Here is a 27,533-nt window from a genome sequence, read left to right as displayed (position 1 = left end):
ACACCCTCACCACCCCGACACGGAAACGTACATCCACACACGCACACAACTCTTTGACAAAACAGAATCCTCTTCTAACTTTTGGTCCTCTATGTGATTCTAGGAAAATTTGACATTTGCTCTTGTTTTCATAAAAACACATCCTCCTTTTTTGCTCCACAAAACCCATAAATCTCTCTCGTAGATATCATGTTTGGAGATCTATTACATTCTATACATTGTATATGGCCAGCACTTAAAGGTGCTACTTTTGGAGACCTTTCCAGGAAAGCTATTTTTATTACTTCAATTGTGTAATGTTAGCACCTTTGGAGGGTTCCTCGATAATGATTTTGCTCCTAATTGTACTGCACCGGTCAAAGCTTTCACTTAAAACAAACGCCTTCTCTCTCTCAACCGCCTGTGAACTGGGCGTCCTTCACTCGCCCAGTAGGAGTTTTCAGTTTTGTGTTTGTTTATTAAATTGGACATGTGGGACGAGGCTGTGCAAGACGTGCACTCGGCATGACTCAGACTCATTCTGCATGAAAGTTGGCATGCAATGTGCAAATATTATTAAAGCCAATTTGGACGCAAGCGCTGGAAGTGTAGGCACTGTATAGCGATGCCTGGATTGATTAGCGTCTGATTGGCGGTCCAACAGAGTAAAGTATTTTTGTTTTCCTGTTCGGTAAGTGCTACGACCGCAACCAACAGCTTGTGCTTTGATGCACTTGTTTCAATGAAATACAAGTGCATAATTTTCTATTGCATTTTAAACTAATGCCTCTATCAGATAACATGCAGGATGTTTTCTTTATCTTTTGCTGTGCTGTGAGGGCATCAGGTCAGGCCTCAGAGGAAACACGAAATGAGTATTGGCTAGGAAGAGCCTGATGGATGAACCCAGAGCAATCACATTAGTTTGACCCAGCAAGAGGCAGTGAATTCACCATTGGCTACACTTACTTCATAAATCAGTTTATAAGATATATTTGTTTTAAAACTTCTTTGATCTGATACTGCTAAATAAAATTAAGGGCAGATGTGACTAAGTATAAGTGCAGGTGTTCTGTGAAGACCTTAGGGGTTTATTAGAGAAAAAAAAGCATCTTGAGCAACAGACAGGTCAGAGAGAAAGTTTTGGAGCATCTTAAACCAAATTTAGGGAAGCAAGGCTTTAGCGACGGACAGCAAAGCTGGTTGGAGTTGATGGGAAGGTGGATGAAGATAAATAGGGGACAACCATGGTAAAAGACTTCTCCTTCCACCAGGACAATGACCCTAAATGTACAACTAGATCTACAGTGGAAAGGTTTAGATCAAACCATGTTGAGGTCTTGGCTTAGTCGTAGTCCAGTCATAAACCAAACTGATAAACTGGCTGTCAATAAAAATTGAGTTTCGTAGATTCTCTTCATCCAAGACCCAGTTTTCACGAAGCCGCTTCTTCAGTTAAGCTGCAATCCAGCCGCTAGTTTACACGTCTCCAGTGATCGAAGTCTCGCACGCGGACACTTTTTGAAACCAGGTCTCACAGTGAAACTTTCCTGTTTTTAGTACTCTGTAGGTGTGAAAGCGCACATAAAAATGGCCTTTATTTAATCAGACAAAAACCTCATTGAGATCTATAATGTCTTTTTCAGGAGGAACTCGACAAGATAGCGGCACCGTTTAAAAGTACAGCTGTAGGGTTTATTCTACACATGACCTTGCAGATAACAAAATCAATCGCAGATAATGCTGGGCTATGTCGAGCTTGGGATACTTAACCTGCTCAACTTAACGCAGTTCCTGATAAGGAATATATGTTGCATGACCGCTTGTTTGTACGGGTTACTGTTTGCAGTGAAATGGAAGCTAAGGACACGACAAGGCGCGTGGACTTTGACGTCCATCTAAAATCACAGTGCCATCTAGTGGCCTCGTATAACAACTGCAGCTGACTCAGAGTGTCTAGGCTGCAGTTTCCATGCAGCTGTCTTGCTTTGAAGAATGGGCAGAGATGTCAATCTCTATTAGTGCAAAGCTTGTAGAGACACACCCCAAAAGCATTGCAAGTGTAACTGTGTAATTTTTATTTGTAATTTTTTAAAGCTATTTTTATTTTTCCATTCGTCTCCTTGCAGTAATTTCTGTTGATCTAACACAGTAAGTTACCAAAAATGTTTACATTTTAAATTCCTAAGTTAGTGTGTGATATTGACGTAGACAGAAAGTTGTACTGATCCAACAGATTCCTTCACTTTTAAGAATAACTTACTGGATGTTTACGTTATACAGCTAAGATGCTGCTGCTGAATATCTCTGGGTGTAAAAGAAAAAAAAGAAAGAAAGAAAAAAATGGCATGTGAGGAATGTGAGATCTTGACTTTCTGGCTTTTGCTAACCAAAAGCGGAGCGTGGGAAAAATCCGTCGCCTGGCTCGGTTTTGTCCCGTACCGGTTGATTTCTGTTTGTGTTCACCCTCCTCTCATCCAACATGTTGGATACGCCTGCAAAGTTCTGGTTGTGTTAAATATTTACTGCACAGAGAGCCAGCCCTTACCACTTTCGGCTGCAGTGTTGTGGATAAAGGAAAACAACATGACGGTCCCCAGGTATGGGGTTCTGCTAAATTTGTAAATTAATTTTTGTCCTAAATTACTTTTTCCTGGGGAGTAAAAAAAGCTGATTGGGGATTTCCACATGCAGTTTGGTGCCTGTTATCGCTAATCCATTTTAATCCATTAAGATCAGATTGCTGCTGCTTTAAAAACCTCCACTTGTACCCCATTAAAAAGCCAGAGCCAGAAATAAGCTCCTAACCATCTTTCGCTTTTGCTTTTAGCAGTGAGGGATCATTGTATTGAGTTCAGCTTTGAGTAAAAAAAAAAAAAAAAGAGTCACCTTGCCATCAGTGCAGCCACATTACGGCGTACAAGTGTGACTGTTGGCATGGAGATGTCTGTTTTAACATTTGCATTGGAGCCCTAGAAACTCCTTCAGAGCTCAAATAATACATGAAAGCTGCAGGGCAGAAAAAAAAAACTCATAAAAGGCCGATGGAGCTGTCTTAATATAACAGGCTTATGTTTTTCAGGAATTCAATTCAAAAAGTGAAATTTATCCTTTACATTTTAAGAGTCCATTTCTGTTAATCTAGACACAATCTAAAGGAATTGTAATTTTATTTTGATTTGGTTTTGTGCTTAAGTGAGTTTTAAGATGTTTCATGTTGTATCTACCCTTTATTTAATTCACTCCGTCCACTGGTGTGCCTCTTGGCCAGGTCTCCACTGTAAAAGAGACCGCATCTCAAGGGACTTCCTGGCAAATAAATAAATAAATATGTGTCAGTTGACAGTTTTCCAGGAGTCGCTGACAAACCCCACAAGGAGGCAAAGCTGTGAAAAGCCAGCGCAGAAGAAGGCAGCTGTTCCCAAAGTGCTGAATCCGTTGGCTACAGTGGGAGCAGTGGGAGACAAAAAAGATTAACAAGCAAAGGGACATCCAAAGTTTTGGGGATTGCAGATTGAAAGAGTTAGTTGCGTCCCTTATGTGAAGCGACGCCTGACGCACAGGAAGCCTGTCAACTGGTCCAAAGAGAAAAGAGCGTTGCTTAGCGATCCAAAGTCCTCATTACATTTGGAAATCAAGGAAGAGAGGAGAGGCACAGAATCCAAGTTGCATGAGGTCAGTGCAGCTGTCTACCAGGAAGCACAAAATGAACAGGAATAAATTAGTTGAGTTATTGAGCCCCGATCGCTAGACTCGATCCAACTTCTAAAATTGTTGCGTTGATTTTTTTTCAGCCAATTCCCCGTTGGATACAGCTGGCTTGTACGTTGGTTGCCTTTGGGTCTGGAGTGGTAGGAGGTAGCAGAAATAAAGTGTTGACCGGTCTGAATCCAGGTCAGCTGTCTTCATGCATTACGTTGGATTTTTTATTATTTTCTTGCGAGTTCTTTTCTCCGGTTTGCCAACAGGAGGGTTTGTGTGTATCTAACGTCTGGCCGACTGGCGGCTGACTCCATGTACATTAGCAGAGCACAGCCGAAGGCGTGACGTCAACCCAAATGTGTTTTTTGGAAATAGCGACGATACGGGGACCGACTCATAACGAGCTCCCGGTGAACTAGGATGCTGACGTGTGTGTGTGTGTGTGTGTGTGTGTAGGTGTTGGTTTTTCACACAGGTGTGTGTGCGTGTGTGAGTGTGACATTGTGTGGATGCATGCAACGTGTGTAAGTGATTGTTCTGAAGCTGATTTCAAGGCCCTTGGGCCCGCTTTAATCACCAAACTCTCACACGGACCACGGTGTTGCATATCCATGGCGTGTTTTTCTGCCCTTCTGCATGGGAATCAGTAGGGATGCTTTTATCTACGCGTGTGAACAAAACTGCGCCTGCCAGCCTTATAAGGTCAGGCAGTTTTAACCAGGAAGCATAAGGAAAGACGTGAGTCACAATTTTTCCCTCGTCTGCACAGAAACACAAAAACATCCTCTGCTCTGACCTAACGGGTTCCCTAAGGGGCTATATAGTGTTTATGCTCATGAGTGTGTGTGTGTGTGTGTGTGACCATGTGTCCTGTAGTCTTAAGGGGGAGTTTTGTCACTAATGAGGTGCTGAGGTGTCCACATGGTTGTTTTTCCCCAGAGATGTGGAAAGTGTTGGGTGAACAGCTGGTGCAGCACTGGAGGGGTCAGACTGCGGAGGAGGAAGAGGTGGAGGAGGAAGAGGAGGATTGGTCCCCTTGATGCCTGTATATGTTTTCTGCAAGAAGATCATCTGCCTGGGTGTCTGGATGCTGTTTTTAAGGGTTCAGTTATTTAATTTTTATATTTTGAATGTTCTCGTGCAAATAGACCACAGTCAAGTTGTGTATTTTGGTGTGAATTCAGATTATTACAATATTTGGTATGCTTTTTAAACTAAACAGAGTACCAGTGGTACATTTTTTTTCGTACAATTGGACATTTTTCTTTCATTTTTTGTGGAAATCTCTTTAAAATGTCATGTTTTTTCAGTGTTTTTTTCCCTGTATTGTAGCTTGGATATCTCAATTAGCATAAAAAGTAAAAAAAAAAAAAAATGTTATTCAATACTTTTGCCTAAGTCTGGGTATCAAAATGAGTGAAATGTTTGCTAAGACTAACCATATGCAAAACATTTCCAGTTAAATATTTGCTGTGAACGCTGTGAACCTTTGTACTTATCTTTTAGTTTGCAAAAAAACAAAACAAAACAAAACAACAAAAAAACAAACAATGGACTGAGAACTCCAAGAAATTTCAGTCTAGAAAACTCTGAATTTATGGCATGACAATGTGTCTGAACCACGTATTATTTCAGCAGCTGTAAAAAAATAATTGTTTCTTTTCTGTTAAAGAATGCCTCTGATCATGCAGTACATTTTTTATTTAAGTAGTTTGTGTGAAAATAGAGATGCATCTTTTACTCAAGTCTATAATATATCTTGATAATCTGATGCTGACCCATGTTTACAGTAAAGCATCCACAGTTAGGTCATGCACAATACTGCTAAACGGATTAATCCAATTCTTCCATGACAAGACAAGAAACGGCTTGTTATGTTTACAACAGAAAGAAAACTGTCCGTTCCCAGATCTACCTGCATAATGTGACTTGTAAAGCCTATAACTTCATGCCGTTTCATTTTATAACAGACTCCATCAGGGCTGCAGATGTAGCTACAGCTGTGTGTGTGTGTGTGTGTGTGTGTGTTTGTGTGTATATATATATTTGTGCTTAATGTCTCTGTATCTCCAGAGTGCAGTGATTTGTGCTGTCAGCCTGGGTTTCTTCCAGACAATATTTCTGGCAGACATAACAAGAAAACTCCCTCAAGTGGCTGCCAGATTCACACGTCTCCAGCCTCAATCCTGCACAGAATTGCCTACGCGCTCAGCAGGATTCCACAGATCTGACCCGTTTGGGTCTCCTCGAGTCCCGTGAAAACCTAAACTAGCCCTAGGAGAGAAAAGGAAAGGCGTGATGGGACACCGGGGTCAGATTTTGGGTCCTTGTGTCGGCTGTGCCTGCATTAAGACCCGTGTTTTGGCTTGTCCACAGACATCTGGTTTGCACTGTAACTCATCTTTAGTGGAACCTGGCAATGGCGTTTTAATAAGTGGGGGAGTTTTTTTTTTTTTTTTAAACTCCCCTACTTAAAAAAAAACAACAAATGGCCTTGACATTTAAAACTTGCAGTTTGCTTATTTTCTGTTGTTGTGAAGCATAATAAAGAGCATCGATGGCCTCGTTCTTACCCAGTCCGTCTCCCTCCCGTCCAGCTCAACTTGACTTTCTACAGCTGACAGAGAATAAGGGGAAGTGAAACCTGACCTATTCTTGACAAGGATACATCACTCCTGCCAGGATGCATCTCTGTCTAGCACCCCCCTTTTTTTTTTTTTTCTTGGTGCCAGGAAATGGCAGCTGGGCGTTTTGATTGATGGAAAGCTGATGCAAGGATCAAGATAAGAAGTGCGCTTGCCTCTGTATTCAAGATTTGTAGTAGTCTGAGTAAATGATTCATGGTGAGATTACAGAAAGAAGCAGAGAACTGGGTCAGAACGGCATTTGTGAAAATCAAAGGGTGTGAGAAAGCAATGGAGATGGAAAATGAGGTTGGAATTTTTATTACTGAAATGTGCATCTTTGCTAAAGACCTTTGCAGTTGAAGATATTCCCGTTTTACCTGTCCAATATTTTGCGATCCAGTGTGAATTATTGCCTCGGTTTCCTGTTGCCAGCTGACAACCGTGGCTCCTAACGTGGTCTGCTGTAGTTCACCTGCCTCAAGGTTCAATCCGTTCAGAGATTCTGTGGTTATTAGAGCGAATGCAGCCTCTCTGTCATCTCGAACCACCGTCCCCGTTCTCCTCTGACAAACAACGAGGCATTTGTGTCCGCACAACTGGTTCTCTCTGAATATTTTCTCCTTTTTTGGGCCATTCTCTGTAAACCATCCAGGCAGTCCGACTCCTCTGCGACAGCAATGCTGCACAAGCAGATACTGCAAACGACGATTTCAAGAGAAACTCAATGTTAGATCACAATCGACTCCAAAATCAAGACCCTGACGCTCATATGACATTTAAAGCTGGCCACTCTGAGCAGGTTTCGCGTCTAATGTCCAGACAAAGCAAAGGTCGAGCTATCTTGCAAAGTTGACGTGTAGTGTGTGTGTAGAGGAGTCGTGGGTGACACTTTCAGCTTTTTATCAACTTTAAACCATGCTCTTGGGTGTATTTGCTCTCATCGGTGCATTGCACAAAATGAGCAAAATAGCAAAAAAATAATCTTCAGGTCAATAACCCCAAATATACATCACAACAGATTTTTGAACTGATAAAATAGGCTATTATTTATTTATTTGTTGAGAAAACTAACTAATTTCAACTACATCTGCCAATTTTTTGCAAATATCCTGCCAAAAATAATGGCAAGCCATTGTTGATGGTTACAAAAACATGTCGTCAGGATGCAGCTCACTTAGAGACATTTAACCAGTGGCATATTTTTTAACCCATATGAAGACTTTCCACCCCTTTAGTACTTGCATTGCATTTTTTCCCCCTCTTTTACCTGGTTCTAGTTCTTAGTATACATGTGGCTTTGCAGACAAGAGTGTGTGTTCGTGTGTACCTGCGTGTAAAGAGTGTTCTTGCACAGGCCTGCTCCAGCTCCCTGAGGGCATGTTTGTGGTTTCTGTTATGGTCGTGTTCACATAGACCGATTTCTTCTCGACGGCCTTTCCACTTCCACTCTTTGCTTTGCAGACAGTATAACGCACGTGCGCCGCAAATAGCATTCACAATTTTGTGAAGGATGTCAGATATACCGCTTCTTTTTGTTCATGTTTGCTCTTGTTCGCACACAAAGAGACACTTGTGTCTGGCACTATTAGAGGGTGTGACTGAAATGGCTTTTGGTGATTTAATACTTCCTTCCTCCACACATGCAGAACGACTTTAAGGCCGATGGAGGAAAGGGAAACGAGGAAGTGAGACGCAATAACAAGAATTAATTTCTAAACAGCATTAGGAATGGATCGATTTAGCAAAAGGTTCACAGTTGTACTGCAGCAACAATGTTAACAGAAAACTTTAAAAGATCAAACGAATGAACTATGTCGTTGCTTTAATTGAAAATAGTCGGCCAGCAAGCTTCTATCTTTCCGGTGTTGTTTTAATAGGAATTAACAGTGGTGTTTCTTCATTTTCTACCCTATTACAAGCCACGTTATTTTCATCCAGCTGATCAGTAGTGCACAGCAGAGGACAAAAGTGGGGAAACTCTGTGTTACTTTGTGCTCCATGTAACTTAAGGACATTTTTTCTGGCGTTCCATTGAAAAGGTTTTAACCTGCAGGAACGGCTTGAAAGAAATTTTAACCAATTTCTAAAACAAGAACTTTTTAAAATCTTGGTGCACCTTGATACCAGCTACTGGCCAATGGCTAAACACTGTGAACACTCACAAGCCCCTCTAGGTACACCACTGTACATTGTGGTACTGGGCTGGATCCCCTTTTCCCCCCCTCAAAACTGCCCCAGTTCTTTAAGTGTCACTAATAAAGTGGACAGTAAATATAATTCAGTTTCACTTAGAAAACAGACTTCTCTGACATGATTCACATATTTAGCATTAAAACTAGGCATCTACTGTTTCTGAACTTGAAGCAGGTTTGTTACCATGGTTATGAGAAGGCTTGTCCAATGTGGATTTAGCAAGAAGCAATGTTTATTTATTTTTTTATCCAGATACTAAGCTCTATGATGTTGACATTCAGCTGAAAGCTGATGCCACCATTTATTCTCAGGTAACGTGCCAGTGTGCTAAATCTACTAAAGACGCACTGAATGTGTGCTGATTTGAGCTTTTTTAAAGCAATACGCGTTAGTGAGGCATTCATCGACACCCATAGGTGGGCGTAAGCACAGACAAGGCATGTACCCATAGAGGTCTTTGTGGGTTATAAACACCAGTGTGGTTTGTTTACATGCTCAGAATCAGTTTGGGAAGCTGTCATTTACCAAGACATACACACACGGTTATTTAGAGTGTGCACAGCGAGGCGGAAGGAGTGTGAGAGGAGCTGTTTGCATGGAGCCGTCTGTGCGATTACCGCCCTACAACAGTCTATTTCTGATCGTCCACATTTTAGGTGCAGCTTGCCAGGAAGTGCAGTTTCCTGCTGAAGAGTCTGATTCAACAGCGTCAAGCTGTTGCACTTGTGTGTGCATGCGTGTGTGTGGACAGACAGGAAAAGGCATGAAAGGGAGATGAGGGATCTTGTCTTCTACACAAACCCAGTTGCTATTTTTTACTATTTTATATATAGTAATTCTCAAAGTCCTTCTTCCCAAATCTTTGCCAACAAACTTGTAAATGCCAGGTGTTATTGCTAATGTGTAAATAATGCAGGACTCCTGTGAGATATTTGTTCTGCTCCTGGATAGACGGGAAGGTGCAGAAAACTCAGCAGAAGCAAAGAAATGCAGAATAACGTGGGGGGAAAGTTTTGCTTAAAGGAGAGTGAAACCTGCACAGAAGCAAAAGCAGACAGAAGACAGAGGATAAATCACCAAAGCAGCAGAGTGGACTTATAGTCTCAGTGCATCATGGGAGGTCTCCCAGCATGTCTGGCCTGTAGTGGTTCACCTTTATTGGTGTGAAGTTTTAATCCTGTTGTCAGACAAAGACAAAGCATGACTGCTTTACCCCAAGTTGGAGTAGTTACCTCAGGAGAGAAACCTGACTATTGGAAACTGAGCGACAAATTCTTTACTTTACTTCGACTCTCTGATTTTAAATTACCATATGATCATTTAGCTGTGCTATGAGGTCTGAAGGAAGTCACGGAGCTTGCAGATTTATGGCGCAGAGTGCTTCGTGTCAAGCTCAGTCAGTTTCTGTTTTTTTTGTCATGATGCAGGTATTTACGTAATGTTTCACTTCTTTTGACTGGTGCAGTCATGTCAGTTTTTCCACAATGGAAATGCCTAAATTTGGAAATATGTCTTGCCGTGTTACATTTAGTGGAGAACAGCTGTTGGAAAAAATAAAATAAAATGTGTGTGTGTATATGTATATATATATAATTGTACATGATTAACTTTTTATTATTTTGTGATGTTATAACCATAAACCCTTTGTATTTATTGCTTGTTTGCATTTTGTACAATAGACAAATGCAAAGTAGGGTATAATTGTCAAAAGAAAAATAACATTTCTACAAATTAAAATCAGTCACCTTGACTCTGATACCCTACCATATACATCTGCTCCAAGAAGGCCTCAGAGGTTTGCCAAAGAACCTTTAAAAAAACACATTAGAAAAACTTATGATGTGCAATAATGATGGTGAATTATGTGAAAATGATACAATGTGCAGTAAATAACTAGGTAAACATTTCAATGTTTTTAATAGTCTTTGTGATGCACACAGCAGTGACGGGTTTGCTGTGTATAAAAATGTTGTGCACAAAGATGAGGCTTCTGGCATGCAAACAAAGCGCTATAAATAAAATAATGTAAATTCATCTGACTTGCTCAAAATGCAAATTCACTGACCAGCAATCCTGCCTTGTATCTGCGACTCTGACAACTTATGCACAGATTTAAAACTGTTCTATTGTGATGCTTCATCTGTCCTGAATCTTGCACTGGGTCATTACACTATCAAATCAGACATAAAAATATATATTGTGAGTAATGTATCGTATTTGATGATGGTTTGTGTTAAACCTTACTATGAACCTTTTGGTATCTCTCTGAATGACATATTTTTTCTCCCTACTTTCACTTTCCTTCTTTCTCATCTTCTCTCCCTGCTATCCTTTGCTGTCTCACAGGTGGTGCCCTGCAGTCAGACGTGCACACTCGTTCGAACACATGGCTGACAGCATGAGGGCTTGAAAGAGCGCACAAGAGTGAGGGATCTGAAGACGCCCCGTCATAGAGAAAAGACGGAGTCTCTGGCCAGTCCCCTGCTATTTTGCAGCTGTGTTGGAGTCAGAAAGTGTTCGTCGGCCTTGCAAGGAAAATGAGATCTCTCTCTACATGCCATTTCCCTGTACATGGGTACGGGCCAGAGCAGCGTAAAGCCTTCCTGGCCTTGAATGAAACCCCTGGGGCTGTTCTGTGGAGGTATTTGTGATAACCCTGCTGGATGTTCTCTTGTCACCCTCCTCCATGGTTGTCATTAGTGGCTAATGAGCTGCTGCTGGAGAGCGAAAGGAGAATGCGCCTGTTGTGAGAGAGGCAAGACCTTACAGCTGTTATTAAGAGACCCAGGGATCTCGGACAAGAAAGTCTTTGCCCTTCCCAAAAAAAAAAAAGAGAAAAAAAAAAAAAGCAATCAAAGCCTTTGAAACCTGCAGCTTTGAAATTATGAACATATTTTAACTCTGAAAATTTTGATATGTCTTCCTTTTCTGGTATTAATTATTAATATTTTGTGTTCATGTTATATGTCTGATGACAATGACACGGATCGGATCAAAGACGCAGTATTTCGACACGATGATTCAGCCATTGAACATGTACTGTGTTGCTTTTTAAAAGTGAAAATTTTAGCAAGAAGATATTTTATGAAACTGTTATACATCTCTTGTTTGTTGTAAATTTTATGACCTTTGACTATCTTATGTCTTGAAAAAAAAAAAAAAAAAATTGGCCACCATGGCAGCAGCCTATCGTGTCGTTGTAAGCAGTGTGAGCTGCTACAACAGCGTGGTGGTGGACCGACGTGCTCACTCCCAAGCTGTGCACTACTGCTCAGGGCCATGCGGGGCGCTGTCCCAAGGTTTAGACTGCACCGTTGCACACCGTGGCACGTGCTCTGAGTTTCTTGTTGACCCCGATGCCACATTCAATGACTTCAACAGCTCGCCCATGCAACCTCGTAACATGATTTCTCCGCACCTTCCCAACCATAATAAACTTTGTGTTTCCATGGATACTATTCATAACGGTGGTCTGGAGAGGGCGGGCAGCAGTGGCAATTTGTCTTTAGGGGAAGACAGCCCCACATGGCGGGGTAAAAAGACCTCGAGTGGCACAGGATCTACTGGCAACCTGACCTGCTCTGGCAGCTTGAAGGACATTACTGAAGAGGCCATTAACCTGGCCAGCGGCAAGCTCAAAGAATTTTCCTTTGACAAGCTCCGCCTGTCCTCCTCTAGTCATGTTACTCTCCGCAAAGGTCGTAAAGTACGCCCAGACTCTTTTAGTCGTCGCTCAACTGACCTGGAGATCATCTACGGCCACTTCAGCTCCAGTCTTACAACAAACACAACAACTAATAGCATGACAAATGGCATAATTACTTCTAATGATGAGAATGTGCCGCCATTTATGCTAGGGAAAGGAACTGGAGCAGAAGAAGCAAAGTTAAAGGGGAGCTCTGGTTCTCTGTCAGCCACCACGAAAGTGGGTAATGGCTCTACAAGCAGCCTTTCAAGTATTGGATCACTGGACCAGAGTCTAAACACCGTGGCATCACTGTACCGCACTACTCTTGGAGAGGAGAACCTAATTGCCCGACTGCTAGAGAAGACAAGGGCAGAGGCTGGCAGTGGGGGGGCAGGTGGTGAGGACATCCGTGCCTGCCTTGACATCCTGCTTAAATGTTCTGAAGACCTAAAGAAATGCACTGACATCATCAAACAATGCATCAGGCGCAAGGCAGGTGGAGGGCCAGAGGACGGAGGAACAAATCCTGACAGTGTTTATCGGGCTGTGATGACCCGACTGAGCTCCTATCTCAAGAGACTTCCTTTAGAGTTGGAAGGGGTTGGAAGTCTGGGAGGCATGGGGCAGGGCGGTCAAGGCGCACCTGGGAGTGGGCATAGTGACCTCGCTGAACTGATCAACACAATTCACTCTATCCAACAGGGACCCTTTTCTCCCATCTTTGGCAATGAGCAACCTCCCCGCTATGAAGACGTTGTGCAGTCACCTCCCATCTCCAAGAAATTTTTACACTCAACATCTTCTGCTCCTTCGTCAGCCTCACCTTCGTCCACATTATTAAAATCAGATTCCAACCAGGCCAAATCAGTCCAGAGTTCAGTTTCGCCAAAGGGTACCTCACTTACCAATGGACTACAGTCCACACATCCTTCTTTGAGCACCCAACACACTCTGTCTCCTCCACCTGTGACATGTTCGCCTTCTAGTTCTTCTCCAACACACTCACCCTCCCCTCTTCGAAACTCTCCTACATCATCATTCACACACACTCCCCCGACATCACCCATGGAAGCTCTATACATCGAGGAAGAGGAGGCAGAAATCGGAAAGACTGCAGATCATATCTCACAGCCGACACACATGCCAACCAGAGGGATTAACATGACCCAGAACAAAAATGGAACTATCATGGGGCAACAACTGCACTTATCGCAATCTAACACAGCTAATAATTCTTCAAATCATTTGCCAGGAAGCTCCAGCTACATTCCCACTTGGCCTTCCTCCACCTCTTTAACAGTCTCGACACCCAAAGCTACTTCACACAGAAATGATGACATTGATAAGCTACTGATGGACTTGGAGAATCTCTCTCAGAGTATGAGCCATCCTAGAACCACGGAGCCTCCACTTCCTGCTAAGACCAGGAAGAGAGGAGGAGCACAAGCGATTGTCTCCAACGAGTCTCTTACTCAAGCCAGAATGGCTCAGCACCAGGTTCAAAAACCGACCAGCCACCTGGGCATGAATGGCGTTAACTCCAGGGTGACCCAGAGCCCCACTCCTCCTCAGGGAGAGAACAGTGAACCTGGCACTGGGGATGAAGAGGATGGGGCACTGTTGTTGAGAATTCTTGAGAGCATTGAAAGTTTTGCCCAGGAACTTGTTGACTCTGGGGCAGGGAGTTCAGGTAGTGCCGAGAGAAAAGTTGGAAAGGAGAAGGAGGTGATGAGGCTCCTGCAGGATACGCTGGTCACTGCTGGTAGGGCCGAAACACCAGACAACACAATTCCACCGGTGGTCCCCACTACTCCCTCCACGCACACAGCTGTAGTCCAACCTGTGGCTTCAAATCACACTCAGGAAAATGCACCCAAAGTTTTATCTGCATTAGCTTTTATAAGTGCAGCATCTGAAGCGGAGTGTGATGCCGCAGTTGAATCTGAACCTAAAACTACACCAGATGCCAATCCAGAAAATGTGTCCAAGTCAGTGCCAGATGAAACTACTGAAACTCCTACAGTCGAGGTTCGTTCAGAATCCCTGCCTGCTTCTGGAGCTTATACACCTGGAAACCTTCAGGATTGCACCCTTGAAGATGAACCCGCACCTGCAGTCTCTGTAGAAGAACCATCTCCTGTTGCCCTATCAGCCACAGAAGATGCCGTCGTTGCTGATGGTGAACCCTCGGCTTCGAGAAACACTGGTTCTACCCTTCTCATCCAGCAGACTCCAGAGGTCATCAGGGTAAGTAACCCACAGTCACAAATGCACTGTCGACGAATTAACCAAAGATACTTACATTCACTGCTTTATGAAGATGTATAGTCAAGCAATTATATTACAACCCTTTGGAAGCCCAATAAATCTTACAGATTTATTTAAAAGTATGCCCATTATATTCAACATTCTTAAGATGTTTTATTTATGACTCATATGGTGGTGCACATTGTCAGGAAGACAACATCCCTGCAGGTCTTTGCAATTAGTTGAACACTGATAATGCTGATCATTAGCTGGGTACCACTTTGACGGCTTTGAAGGACATCTGGGGCAAGGAAGGACTCCCTGTGAACTCCAGTATGTTGTCTTTGGTTGGGTGAACAAAATCCTACCTAAGATCTGACGGATGTTTAGTGTACTACGGAGCAGAAAGCTGACGTCGATGTTTCTCCCTACATCCAATGGGTGCCGCAGGTTGTTAACAATAGATAGTAGCCACACAGGCACACCCGCTAGAAGGAAACAAACGCACCCAGTACAACACTTTCATTCTATTGGCTGAGAGGTTGCCAGTCGACTGTGCCAAAAGGCAGCTCTGTGTTTCGTAAGCGAGCAGAGAGTCGAATAGAGACCAAGTCTGAGCGCTAGGAGATGTTTTGAGTACAATTATTACAAGTTTTGAGAAGAAAGATGTGAAGTCCTGCTTTCAAAATAAAAATGTAAGCAAAAGTACTAAACAGTTTTGAGAACAAAAGATAGGAAATCCTGCTTTCAGACTGAAAATGTGTGCTCTTGGATTATGGCAGAAAAATTCCCCGATAAACAACTGCCTTATAAAGTGTTAGGGATGTAGCTTCTCTGAGTGACGGGGCTGCATGAAGAGTGTAATTAAGTGTGATGAGTGTGCTGATTCAGTGTCGGTGTCTGTGCTTGGATAATAAAGGCTGAAACTCCAAATCGTGGAACAGAACAGCTCATTGTTTTAGGAGACGTTCTCTCTCTGTTGACTTTTCCTGTATGTGTTTTGTTCCATCAGTGTGTGTGTGTGGAGGCCTTGTGTGTGCTTTGCTTTCCTCACTGGGGAATATTTAAAGGTAATTTAAGGCTGTGAAGGAGAGAACTGGAGCATGTTATTGTGTGTGTGTGTGTGTGTGTGTGTGTGTGTGTGTGTGTGTGTGTGTGTGTGTGTGCATGTGCACCACAGTGGGTACCAACATTGCAGTGTATAATCTCAGAAAGAAGGGTTGCCTCCACCTGTCTGTGATGTGGATATTTAGCAGCACATTATGGATTTAGAGAATTATGTGCGACAGACATGCCCACATTTCCATATCCACACTCCTTCAAATCATTTCTATTGTCACTTTTCTTTCTTCTTTTAAGTTTTTTAATCCTCTCCCATTAGTCCTCCTAAAAAGGCTCCCACTGATGTTTGTATGTGTTTATGTGCCGAGCTCTGTAACCTTATGCCCTGCTGATATGTAGGGCACCTACATATGAGGTTACCATGGTAGCTGGCCCTGTTGGAGCAGAACTGACAAAACACAAAACCAACACATCATTACACAATCTCTTTCGGCCTTCGTTGTCAAGTCTTCCCAGTTGATTCTGCTTCCTCTTCACTGTTTTGTTTTCTCTGCCTCCAGTGCTTCATGCATTCTCGGATTTCGTTTTAGTAGCTTGCAGGTTGTGTTGATCTCCTTAGTGTCCTTCTTTTACCTGCAGTGAGACAATAAGTCTATGTTCACCGCAACTCCTCTCGCTGCCCTGTGATTGGTCGCTCTGGTATTTTGGGAGGTTGAATAACAGTTGTTGCTGTGTGCAGGGCAGAGAAACCTAATGAGACTTGGCGATTGGAGCCCGGCTGGAGTTGGTGGAGGGAGGCTGGGGCTGTTGGCACGTTGAGTGTTAATGGTGTCATTACCCTGCATCCCCTCCCCAACCCACCACCAGCCCCCGGCTGAACTAGGTGCTAGGCAGACCTAAATCTGTCCACCCCTCTGTACTATGGCATCCCGCTAACAGACTTACTGTCGCCACAGTGTAAATGGACCTGCGTGTGGTGTGTGGGACGATGTGTAAGTCAACACAAGTTTATCATGAATTTTTCAGCTGTATAAGGGGGTATGTTTGTGGAAATGCAAGTGCATATGCAAGGAAAAGACCTACAGATGAACGAGTCTCAGTAGATGAAGACTGGTGTCCTACGAAAACATGACTGTTTGCGTTGCGTGTGTGTGTGTTGTCTCATCAGTAAGACGATCCACTGCTACTGTATGTCGCATCTGAGTTTGAGAATAGCTCCAGAGCACCAAGACTGGCACTCTGGAAATTATGCTAATATTGCTCAACAACCATCAAGCCCCTCGAGTTTCAGATTTGGACTAGAGACTCACTTAAGTCTCAAAAACATGTTAGACTTGACTTAGACTCTTCATCTGAGTCTTGAGTCTCATAAATAACATTTTGTATCTCATTTGATGGGAAGTAATTTTATTTCTTTTGTACACAGATGTACATTTACCTTTCATATGGAGTAGTAGTATTTGATCAATTTAAAATAATGGGTTAAAGAAATTCAGGACGGTTTTGGAAAGCTAAATTAAATCTTAATAGATTAATAGACAATTGTTTAATGTCTGTGTTTAATATAATACGATATTTGAACTCCTAGCATGTTTTAGGCAATCTGGATACTGTTGATGAAAAAAAGGTTGAGACTCAAACTAGAGCAATCCATCATGTCCTTCCTCCACCTGTTGCTACATACTGACTGTCAGCTGGCTGAAAGAAGCCTACAAAAAACAAAACCAGCCAACAAAACTACACATTTTATTGTTTATAAATGTATTTAATTGGAAAAAACATGGAAATTAAAGAGCACAAACATCAGTCTTATATTAACATAACATGACAGTTGGCGAGTTGATAGCAGCATGCCTGCAGGTTCTTCCTGAGCAGATAGCCTGACTAACGAACCAGCTAATATTAGCTTACTACAGTATACTTGTCTTACCCCGAAGAGCAAAATGGTGAAATGGAGTGATATTCTGCACTAGTACTAGAACAAGTATTAATTTAATGCTAATTTATTCTTTCTTTTTTCATAGGTGCATTTATCAAAACTAAAATAAAACAAATGAATTTTATAGATAACTTTATTACACCTGCAATAGTCGATATGCGATATAATAGCATCGGTTATAACTGTTACGTTCCGTGATGTGCTTTTGTTTTTGGTCATCTGAGAATCTCTTAATGGCACAAACCTGCTGCAGGGCTTTGTTTTTATTTTTTTATTTACTTTTTGCATCCAGTCAGAAAATACCCGTTTATCTTCATGACGACAAGGATGCCAGCCGACCTCACTCAAAGGCAAGACCGCATCCGGAGCATAGAGACGTGGCGGCAGCAGCGCCACGAGTCGAGGTTCATCATGTCAGCAGCCTCTTTCTCTTCCAAAAATAAGAGGCTGAAGTCTGACATGTTTTTGTTTCTGCTCTCCGAACGGTGACATAATTTACAGACACACTTAGGCCCCTGGCGGCATCGAGAGCTGCCAGTCTGATGGCTCTATTAACCCTCTGGTGGTTCGAGTGGTTTTGCCAACTGTTTGGGACGTGCTTGCTGTTCCAAAATAGCACTGGTTGGCTAACCGTTCTTCCTGAATGTGCAGAAAGTGGCAAACATGTACAAGCACACTAAGCAAGATGATTTACTTGACAGAGTATGAAAACATTTAGAATGTCCTACTCTGAAAAATGCATTGCATTTAGGTCTAAAACTGTAAAGTCAAAAGAGAAACGGCAATAATAAGCTTAAATTAAAGGTTTGCCCTTAGCTGTTTGGTTTTATATGGTCAAATATTTTTCACTTCGCTGAAAGCACAGTTATTGCAAATTAAATAATTGTTTCACTATAACGAGCGCCATCAGAACCAGCAGAGCTCTTACGGGTATCACAAAATTGCTATCTGCAATTATTTAGGCAGACTACAACTATTTTTCAGAATCATTATAGCCTGCCTGGTCCTCCCATAAACATAAAAATAAATCCTTATTTTCATTATTATTTCTTTCGGATTTTCCAACCCCATGTACTTCTTTTTGCTTTGCATTTGCTTAGCGGCAAAGACCTTCTTTCAGTACTTTGCCTGAAGGTTGATCCACTCTTTCTACTTTTAAGATCATAAGCATAAAAAAAACACAGTACACAGGTGCGCTGGCTGGATATGAATAACCATACAGCTTAAAGCTGCATTAGGATTTAACGAGAAGTATATTCATGTGTTAAACTTTTACTGTCTACTTTTTTTTTTAGTCTTGACAAGAGAGCAATTAACCGTCCGGGGGAAAAAGTATGAAATGTTTTGTTTTAGGCAGTTAAGAAAATAATATAAGGTGGAAGAAGTAGTAAGAGGGCAAGAGAGGCAGAAGAATAAATGTTTGTGACAAAGAGGAGAAATAAAATATTTTTATTTTAGTTCCTGGCTAAGAAATGGAGGGGAAAAAAATTCATGGGTATTAAAAAAGGATGACAGAAAGATGGAGTAAGGCAACTCAAATTGCAGCACCTGGAGGGGAAACGATTCATGCCGGTGAGCCCTGCATTGTGCAGTTGTTGACTTTGGGTCTGCAGAGGGTGACATCATTCCTTGGCCGCTTCCACAGGAAATAAGGTCACAGCAGGAACTTTGGCCAAGAGTGGAAAGTTGCTCGTTTTGACCTAGGTGCAAGTACACGGACGAATGCGTGCACTTTTAGCTACACACTCAATATACTTTCAGCCAGGGAGGTTTGGATTGCTGTGCAAGTAAGAATGGTTCCAATAGACTCCAAGGTCAGCCTGAACAATGGGACATTCACCACAGTACACACATCCAAATGATCACACGCGCACACACACACACACACACATATAGGGGCTTGCAAAAAGCATCCATTGCCATTGTGTGTATTTTCATAGCATTTGATGTGACACAAGTAGTGCATATTTGTGAGGAGGAATAAATGTGGTTTTTGAAATGATTTACAAATAAAAATCTAAAAAGTGAGTCAATACATTGTAGAATTATTTGTTTTTTTTTTTGTTTTTTTTTTTGCAAATACAGCTGCAAGTCTTCTAGGTTATGTCTACCCCAGCGTGGACAGACTAAAATTTTAGCTAAAAAATACAGTAAAGTTTGTGGTCACCATAATAAAAGACAATTCAAGCAGCTTAGAAATGGTTTAGTTACCTCCATGCTTCTCTGATTTATTGTTATGTGCACACGCTCATTGAGGCTACCCCATAATTCTCCACTCTCAGTGAACGCTTGGATGTCACCCAACTGTTCCTAGTGCGATGCGCGCCTCTCAAGTATGAGTGTGTGTGCGCACTCTACGCGCAACCCTAACTGTTTCGTGCACGTAGAGTTTTTCATCTGAAAAGTCGAGCGGAGGGAGTCACGACTGCGTAACACCCTCAGCTTCCCCCGGGGTTGCTGTGGAAACCACCACAACATGTTTATAAGCAGAAGTTGGGAGGAAGGACTCCCCCATCCCAGAATATAAGTTGTACAATGCGATTGGCTGACTGGGATTCCCCCTTGCAGAATCGCGGCACCATGGGAGATCAGACGCAGGCTGAATGTTTTTTTTTTTTTTTTTTTTTTTTTTTTATTTTTAAATCGGCACCACTGTGTTGGGGTGGGTGTGTATGTGCCTGTGTGTGCTCAGGGATCTTTGTTTCCTTGTAAAAGAGCTTGCCAGTGTTCCAGAACATCATGGCTCTGTAAAGACTTGGGTGTCACCCACTCCTCCACCCATCAACTTCCAGCCTACGTATTTATCCATCTCCCTTTGAACCTAGCTCAGCTCCACCCAAACTAAGCCAGGAGTGTTCTCCCTCGCTGATGAGACGCTCTTACCAGAATCCATACCAGGATTTATGCTTCCAAAACATGCCTTAACTTGGCAACCTCTAATTTAACTTAATGTGAATAAGATACAACCTTAATCAACATCTATTTTGTCATTAACATAAGTCATCAGTGGCAGTTCTGCATGCTGTTGCTATGTTGATGCAAATACAAGCCATATCTAATTTCCAAAAGTGAGTCGATGAGAATATAGAGCCAAAAGGGGGTCAGAACCTTCGGCGTCGTCATCAGTCAGTTCCATTCTCACTGCTAGGGGGTAATAACATAGTTCTACCGCCCTCTAATGTGACTTCAGCCTAACTGCAAGCCCGCGCTTGGTTTTAAAATGAAAAGAGATTTTTGGCACCATCTGCAGGACAACCTGAGTATTGCAGAATTTAAATCAGATGCATGGATGAAAACAGTGCAGGATGTCTTTTCTGTGTTGACACAAAAAGACCTGATGTGATTAAAAATGAATATGTATATAAAAACTAGAGGGCAGGGGAGTTAATAGTCTTTTCATGTCCCAAGTATTTCAAATTTTTATAACCATGTTTCAGCTCTACTGGATGGATCTGAATACAATATTGAAAGGCTGTGGGATTGAAATCACTTAGTCGCCATAAATTTTGCGTCTCAGGTCCACAGACAGTAGTGGATGATTAAATGGTGTACACTGTAAGGGGAAAAAAAAGCCATTGGGGGTGTGTCTTCTAATTTTGTATGTGGGAAGGAGTTGACGACTGAGCTTCACGGTGAATGTTTTGGTTCCACCTTTCAGGCTCGCGTATTTCCAGCCAGCGTGGAATACTTCGCTATGGGATAAAACCTGCATCACGGTCTGTTTTGGTGTTTGAGGATGTAATCTTATTATGCCAGAACAGCCTCTGCTTCCACTCAGACAGAAGCAGCTGTGTTTTTAACTACTCCCATGTTGTCTTCCTCTGATTCGGATGTGAACTAGACCGTGGATGGCACTGATTCACTTCATCTATCACGGAAGCGGCACTTGAACCTGATTCAATCTTTCAGACTCTGAGGAGAGGGGAGGGCGGTTCCCAAGGTAACTGGGCTGTGGGAGTGCTTGCAGCTCCTTGTCAAGAGGAAGCGAGACTGGAAATAAAGAACATTAGAGCAGTGAAGTGAACTGTGTTTCCCCACTCTTGGCATGGGAGCCCTGAGAGCATTCCTCCCACATCTCTATCCAGGGAAAGGGTTATCGCCATGGTGATGGCATTTGGCAGTGTTGGTCCAAAGCGAGTCGATGCACAATCACATGGATACACATGGGGTAGTAACCTGCTTCCCATCATATCATGTTTAGGTTTAAACTTAGAAGAGGTAATTTGACTCTTGGTCTAAAATAAAAATAACATCCCATAAAAAAATAAACACAAAAAAAAACATATGGCTGGCATTCAAAACGATACACACTCTCCAGCGCCATGGAAAGTGGAGCTATTTTTATTTTTTTTACTTTTTACCAACTTCATTTTATTTTACTTAATTTACAACTCCAAGAAATAATCTTAGTTGGATCCAGAAATAACGGAGCACTTTTTTTTTTGTAGTGTAATCATACACAGCTGAGCAAATTCTCATAATTATTGAGAAAACTTGTGCTTTCCCTCCTTCATTCTTGATCCAAGCAAGTAAGATCAATCCCGCGGTCGGACATATTTATAGTCTGTAAATCTTCTTAATGTTTCTTTCATCCTCCGAGCAAAACATAAATATTAGAACTAATTGCTACATTTTGGTCCTCCCCAGTTTGGGGAGCACCCCGTGTACTAGTATCGAATTTGGATAAAAGGTTTTATGTCTCAATAAGATCTCTTCAGCTTAGAGTGCCTATAAAAGTATTCAGTCCGTTGGATGGTTTACCCTTTTTAAATACTTTTAAAAATCCATCATAATGTACAAAATGTGGCTTTTTTGTTTTACCTACAAAGTTACAAATAAACCCTTGAATGTCAAAGTAAAAACTAATTCCTATTAAATTACAATTATTTAACATAAAATAAGTGATTACGTAAATATTCGCCCCTTCGTGTCAGTTTTTAGTAGCGTAGTTACCGATGCCAGCCTATCATCAGTCAGCTCAGTATGCAGCTTCAGAATGGATATAGCCTTCTGTGACGAAAACGTAGCCACCGCTGGATGCGCAACAGTCTTAATTTTGGCACTGAAACTGCGCCATATTGTCTTTAAAACACATGGAGGCGATGTGAGGGAAGGGTCGTGATGGTTTTCATCGGACCAGGGTGATTGTTGATGATGTGACAGAAGACCGCAGAGGCCAGAGGAATGATGAAATGTTCTTGAGAAGTATCATCTCTGGTGAGTCAGCCACACAGAGCAAAGCTGTCTTGGCAAGATTTTAAAGTATAATTGGATACGGACGCACAGAGAAAACAACACTGGACGTAATGTCAACCTTTTATGCCCGTTTGAGTCAACATTTAGGAATAATTAGGTAGGAGGGTTACTTTCCACCTTTTTCTTACCAAGACTGCTTCAGTCTGTATTCAATGAACGAAGATAATTGGCCCATTTTCCCTCATCCTGCAAGACTTATACAAGAATCCATATATGAATCCCTTTTAAAAGAACATATTCACATTCAGTTGCAAAGCTTCTTTTCCACGGTAGGATGTCCCATTTTCTTGTAGCGCGGTGGGAAATCTTGCTGTCTGGAAACCTAAGAATCTTGCTACAGTGTTTTTTTGGTTTTGTTTGTGGCAAAGTCTCTTACTCACTGTTCCTCAGACTAAGTCCAAACGCTGGTGTGAATGTGCCTTTTCTGCAGTTGCACCTTCGTCTTTCCCCTAGTTCTAATATAAATGAACTTGGCCTTGTTGAAATCAAAGCTCAAGAGTTTTTTTATTTATTATTTTGATAGATTTTTAAAGAAGTTTCACTTAAGCATGGTGTGAAACTTCTGGCTTTATCTGGTTTTCCATTCTCCCTTTCGACCTGCTCTCATGTTCTCTTTATCTGGTGAAGCACTTTGCTCATCAACATTGTGTTCGTGGAAAATACTATAGAAATTATTGACTGAAAGTCTGGTTTACTCTCTTCTTCATGTTCTTGCTTCAGTCTATGTGACGTATCGTAGGTAAACTTGACAAAAAGACTGACTTTCTTGGACTTCATCATTGTGTTGATGGTTTGAGCGCAATGGCCGATGCAGGATATTGTGTCCGTCCAGCTGAAACAGACGTTCACTCCATGACACTGGTAGTAAATCTGCTTTCTTGCTCAGCACCTATTTTTTGACGCCGTTTCAGAAAAAATGTTGCAGTCCAGTTTTGACATAATTTTGAACTAAAACCAGGCTTTTTAGCGAAGTTTGTGCTCAAGTGTCAACTCTTGAGTTCAACTTAAATTCAAAAAGCCAGAAAAAAGGCAACCAAACTATCATTACCCGTAATTTATCGGGTTTCCTCTTGTACCTCTAACATTTTAAACTTGGCTTTATATCTAATGACTAAAGTCTTCCCATTACATCCATCATCTTTTCCTAATACTTTGTATATGATGCTGTCGGACCTGCGTCCATTAATTAATGTGTGTGTGAGTAAACTCTGCCTGGTGCCTGAAGCAGAAATAAATATGAAATCAGTCGCTAACCTCACCCAGATAAATATACACTCAGTAGACAGCCAGTTTCATAGAGTGAGTGAGTGTATGTGCGTGTGTGTGTGTGCGTGTGCGTGTGTGTGTGTGTGTGTGTGTGTGTGTGTGTGATTTAGGGGTGTGTGTTAAGGAAGCTGTCATGTTCACACTATTTAGCTGCTCTTAAAGACAGAAATAAACAGTTCCAGTTAAGTGAATCCATCAAGGCATACATGGATGCTCACACAGACCCACGCAGAACAATTTGTGTGGACTAATTAAGTCCTGGAGGACGACGTGTGTGCATCTCAAGTGTGTACTCCACAGTTAGGTGACAGTTGTTGCTGGACAGCTGACCGCTCAACACTTCCGGTTCTGTACTTATACGATCAATGCCTTGAAGGCTCGTGACTCGTTTATTTCTGTTGCAGTGGGACTGGATTGTGTCCGAGTGGTGAGCACAGGACAGGATTGGGAAATTTAGCACTCAGCACCAAAATTGCTTCCCATTTTTCCTTCAGTAATCTTCCATTATTTCTTCAGCTTTTCCTCTCCTCATCTCCCCGTCCCCAGGTTTGCACAGGGGGAAATATTTGCTTTAGTACCTCAGTATCAGCAAAGTACAATAAAAAAAAAAAAAAAATCACAATTAATCCTTTAACGTTTTTACCAGCGTTGCCCTAAAAAGTAGTTTGTATAGCGAGCTCACCTGAAGTGACGATCCACCAGGTGTTTGCTTATTGACCCAGGCTAGTCTGAAGGAGCTGAGCTGGAGTGTTACAGGGGAAGGGTGCTTTGTGAGGCAGAAATTCGTAAGCCACGAAACTCCTTGAAGATGCCGCTTGGTACCCCCAGACGTTTTGCACAACTGAATGGTTGCCATGGCAGATTTCTAAAACATGCACAAAAGAATCCAAGCATCAAAGCATGATGAGGGAACAACATTATAACGTGCTATAAAGCTAAAAAAAAAGTTGACCTTACATAGTACTGCCATTTAAATAGCTGCTTACTGTGTCATAAGTTCTGCAGGAGCCAACTAATGAACCTTTAATTTGATCCAGCAAATAGTTGAAAATCTAAAACATGTGGAACACTGACTCCTGAAGAATGGAGCTGAAGGCTTTAATAAACACGTTTAATAAACACGTTTTACTTCAATCATGTTTCTATGTGGAGCAGTTAGCCAAAGGGCTAGACTCGTACTGGGATTTTACTCTGTTTTGATACGACTTGTTAACTCAGCTGGCAGCATATTTCAACCCAGTTCCACTTAGTCGTGACAAAATGTATTTACAAGCTTGTCCTCTTTCATAAACTAAGCTCTTATGAACATATTTATAATCATCTGTTCGATTCAAAGTTGCAAAAGAAGGAGGAGATTACATGAAAACAACAATTAGGAAGCCGCAGCAGCTGACTCACTCTCTCTTTCTTTGTGAACGACACCACAAATACTGAAAACCATTAGCTAAATACTTTAGCTAAAAAGATACATTAGCTAAAAAGAAAAAAATAATACTTCCTATGATATAATTTTGCATGAAAAAGACTGTGTGTGTGTTTTTTTTTATTTTTATGTTTTTTTAAAACGCAGCTACACAAAAACTCAATGTTACAGCTTGGGATGCATCTTACATTACTACATGACTGGATTGAACTAAGTGTAATACTTGACCATTTTACTTTGAGTTAACATTTGTTGGAAATCAGTTTTAAATTGATTTCCTTTTTAAATTAATTGAACCACTGAACTGTGTCCCACTTTAATTGGACTTTATGACCGTTTTAACTGGAGCTTAAAAACCTTGAGAGCCAAAAATAACCCAAACACAAGTTGATTTCTTCAGTGAGCAACAACAAAGGTAATGGCTAACGTGAAACACATCAGAATTTTCCGTGTCTTTTTCCTCTTCAGTCTTTCCTCAGTGTGCCATCGATTCACCGGCTCTCTGCATCCTTCTCAAAGGGAACAGTTTGTGCCAGAGTTTGTTTTCATGTCACCTGAGCGCAGCGCAGCACTAAATCCTGGATGTTTGAAGGATCGGACTCACTCCCCACACCAATCTCACTGTCTTCACCGCTAAACTGGTCCCAGGCCCAGGCAGTGCGGGGCCCGGGGAGGCTGGGTTACACCATCTGTCAGTCAGACAGGAAAAGAGCACACAGCTGCTTGGCGGCATCTGTTGGGGCTCACAGTTAAATACACACACATATCACTTTATACGGAGATAAACGAGTTCATAGTTGCATTGCTGCAATTGATAAGGTTGAGATCAAGAAGCGTTAGAGGTATAATTTAGTGATACAACGGGGACCAGGGGAATACTGGAACATATTTGCAGTTTATTACGAGTTGCGGACTGTTTCCCACTGCAGCATAAGAATCAGAAGAGGGTAGGAAGAGAAGATAATAAGTTTGTGAGTGTGTGTGTGTGTGTGTGTGTGGGATTGGTATGCGACCTTGGCTTCGGCATGGCGTCCAGTTGTTCCGAAGAATTCAGGACGGCGTATAGGGAGTTACCCAAAACATAAGGTGACTCACTTATTTTTCTGGGTTTATTTCCATAGATGAGCACAACTCCTCCATTAGTCTTGTGAGAATCAAAACCCTCACCCTCAGTTGCAAAACAATGCTTTAAAAAACATAATGACATAAAACTCTGGGAAGTGAGTTAGGAGCAAATATTACATTTATTTTAAAAATTAAAAACAAAACAAAACAAAACAAAAATTGTTTTTACTGTCCAAAAACGACATAAGCCTCTGGATCGCTAGAGGGGGCTAGATTTCCAGCTTGTGTTGCCCTGAAAGAGATCCACACAACAGTCTGTACTTGGCCCTAATTTCTCTGCTATCATATTCAGTTGCTGTCCATGTGTTTGAATTAGGTTTGTTGCAAGAACTTATTGAAAAAGTCCAGAAGAATCTGCTCTCATTAAGGCTTCAGATTGGTGTTGCCTTAAATGACTTCCCAGCTTTACTTAACCCTTTCATGCATTGTGGTCACTACTGTGGACAGCTGCCTAAAAGCCATTTTTTTGTGCTTCTTGTGGATTTTTATATTATAAATCCACACAGACCACTGAAGTGGACACTATCAACTACTGGCCATCATCTGCAAATGCAAGAAATTATTTTTGTTAAATCCAATATGGCCGACAGACAAAAAAGCACGCTGACCGACCCGGTCCCTCCTTCTGCTGTTGATGACTCTTGCAGGTAAAAAAAAATATATTGTGACATCATATATATATATGTATGTATATGTATATATATATATATATATATATATATATATATATATATATATATATATATATATATATATATATGTATGTATGTATATATATATATGTATGTATATATATATATGTATGTATATATATATATATATATATATGTATGTATATGTATATATATATATATGTATGTATATATATATATGTATGTATATATATATATATATATATATATATATGTATATGTATATATATATATATGTATGTATATGTATATATATATATGTATGTATATATATATGTATGTATATATATATATATATATATATATATATATGTATATGTATATATATATATAT

The 27,533-nt window shown here is 41.4% G+C and overlaps 1 protein-coding gene across 1 annotated transcript in view; it reads left to right on the top strand.

Annotated features, from left to right (window-relative positions):
- Window positions 1-27,533, top strand: part of ppp2r3a (protein phosphatase 2, regulatory subunit B'', alpha) — a 67,370-nt gene that overhangs the window by 26,257 nt on the left and 13,580 nt on the right. Inside the window, exon 2 of the mRNA XM_015032967.1 lies at window positions 10,848-14,436. Coding sequence (XP_014888453.1) covers window positions 11,677-14,436 — 2,760 coding nt within the window. The 5' untranslated portion in view covers window positions 10,848-11,676. The remainder of the gene's footprint in view (window positions 1-10,847; window positions 14,437-27,533) is intronic.

The sequence above is a fragment of the Poecilia latipinna genome, unplaced genomic scaffold (genome assembly GCF_001443285.1).
Source record: "Poecilia latipinna isolate Pla-1442-1.1 unplaced genomic scaffold, P_latipinna-1.0 Scaffold255, whole genome shotgun sequence".
Taxonomy (NCBI): Eukaryota; Metazoa; Chordata; class Actinopteri; order Cyprinodontiformes; family Poeciliidae; genus Poecilia; species Poecilia latipinna.
This window is presented reverse-complemented; position numbering and strand designations above follow the sequence as displayed.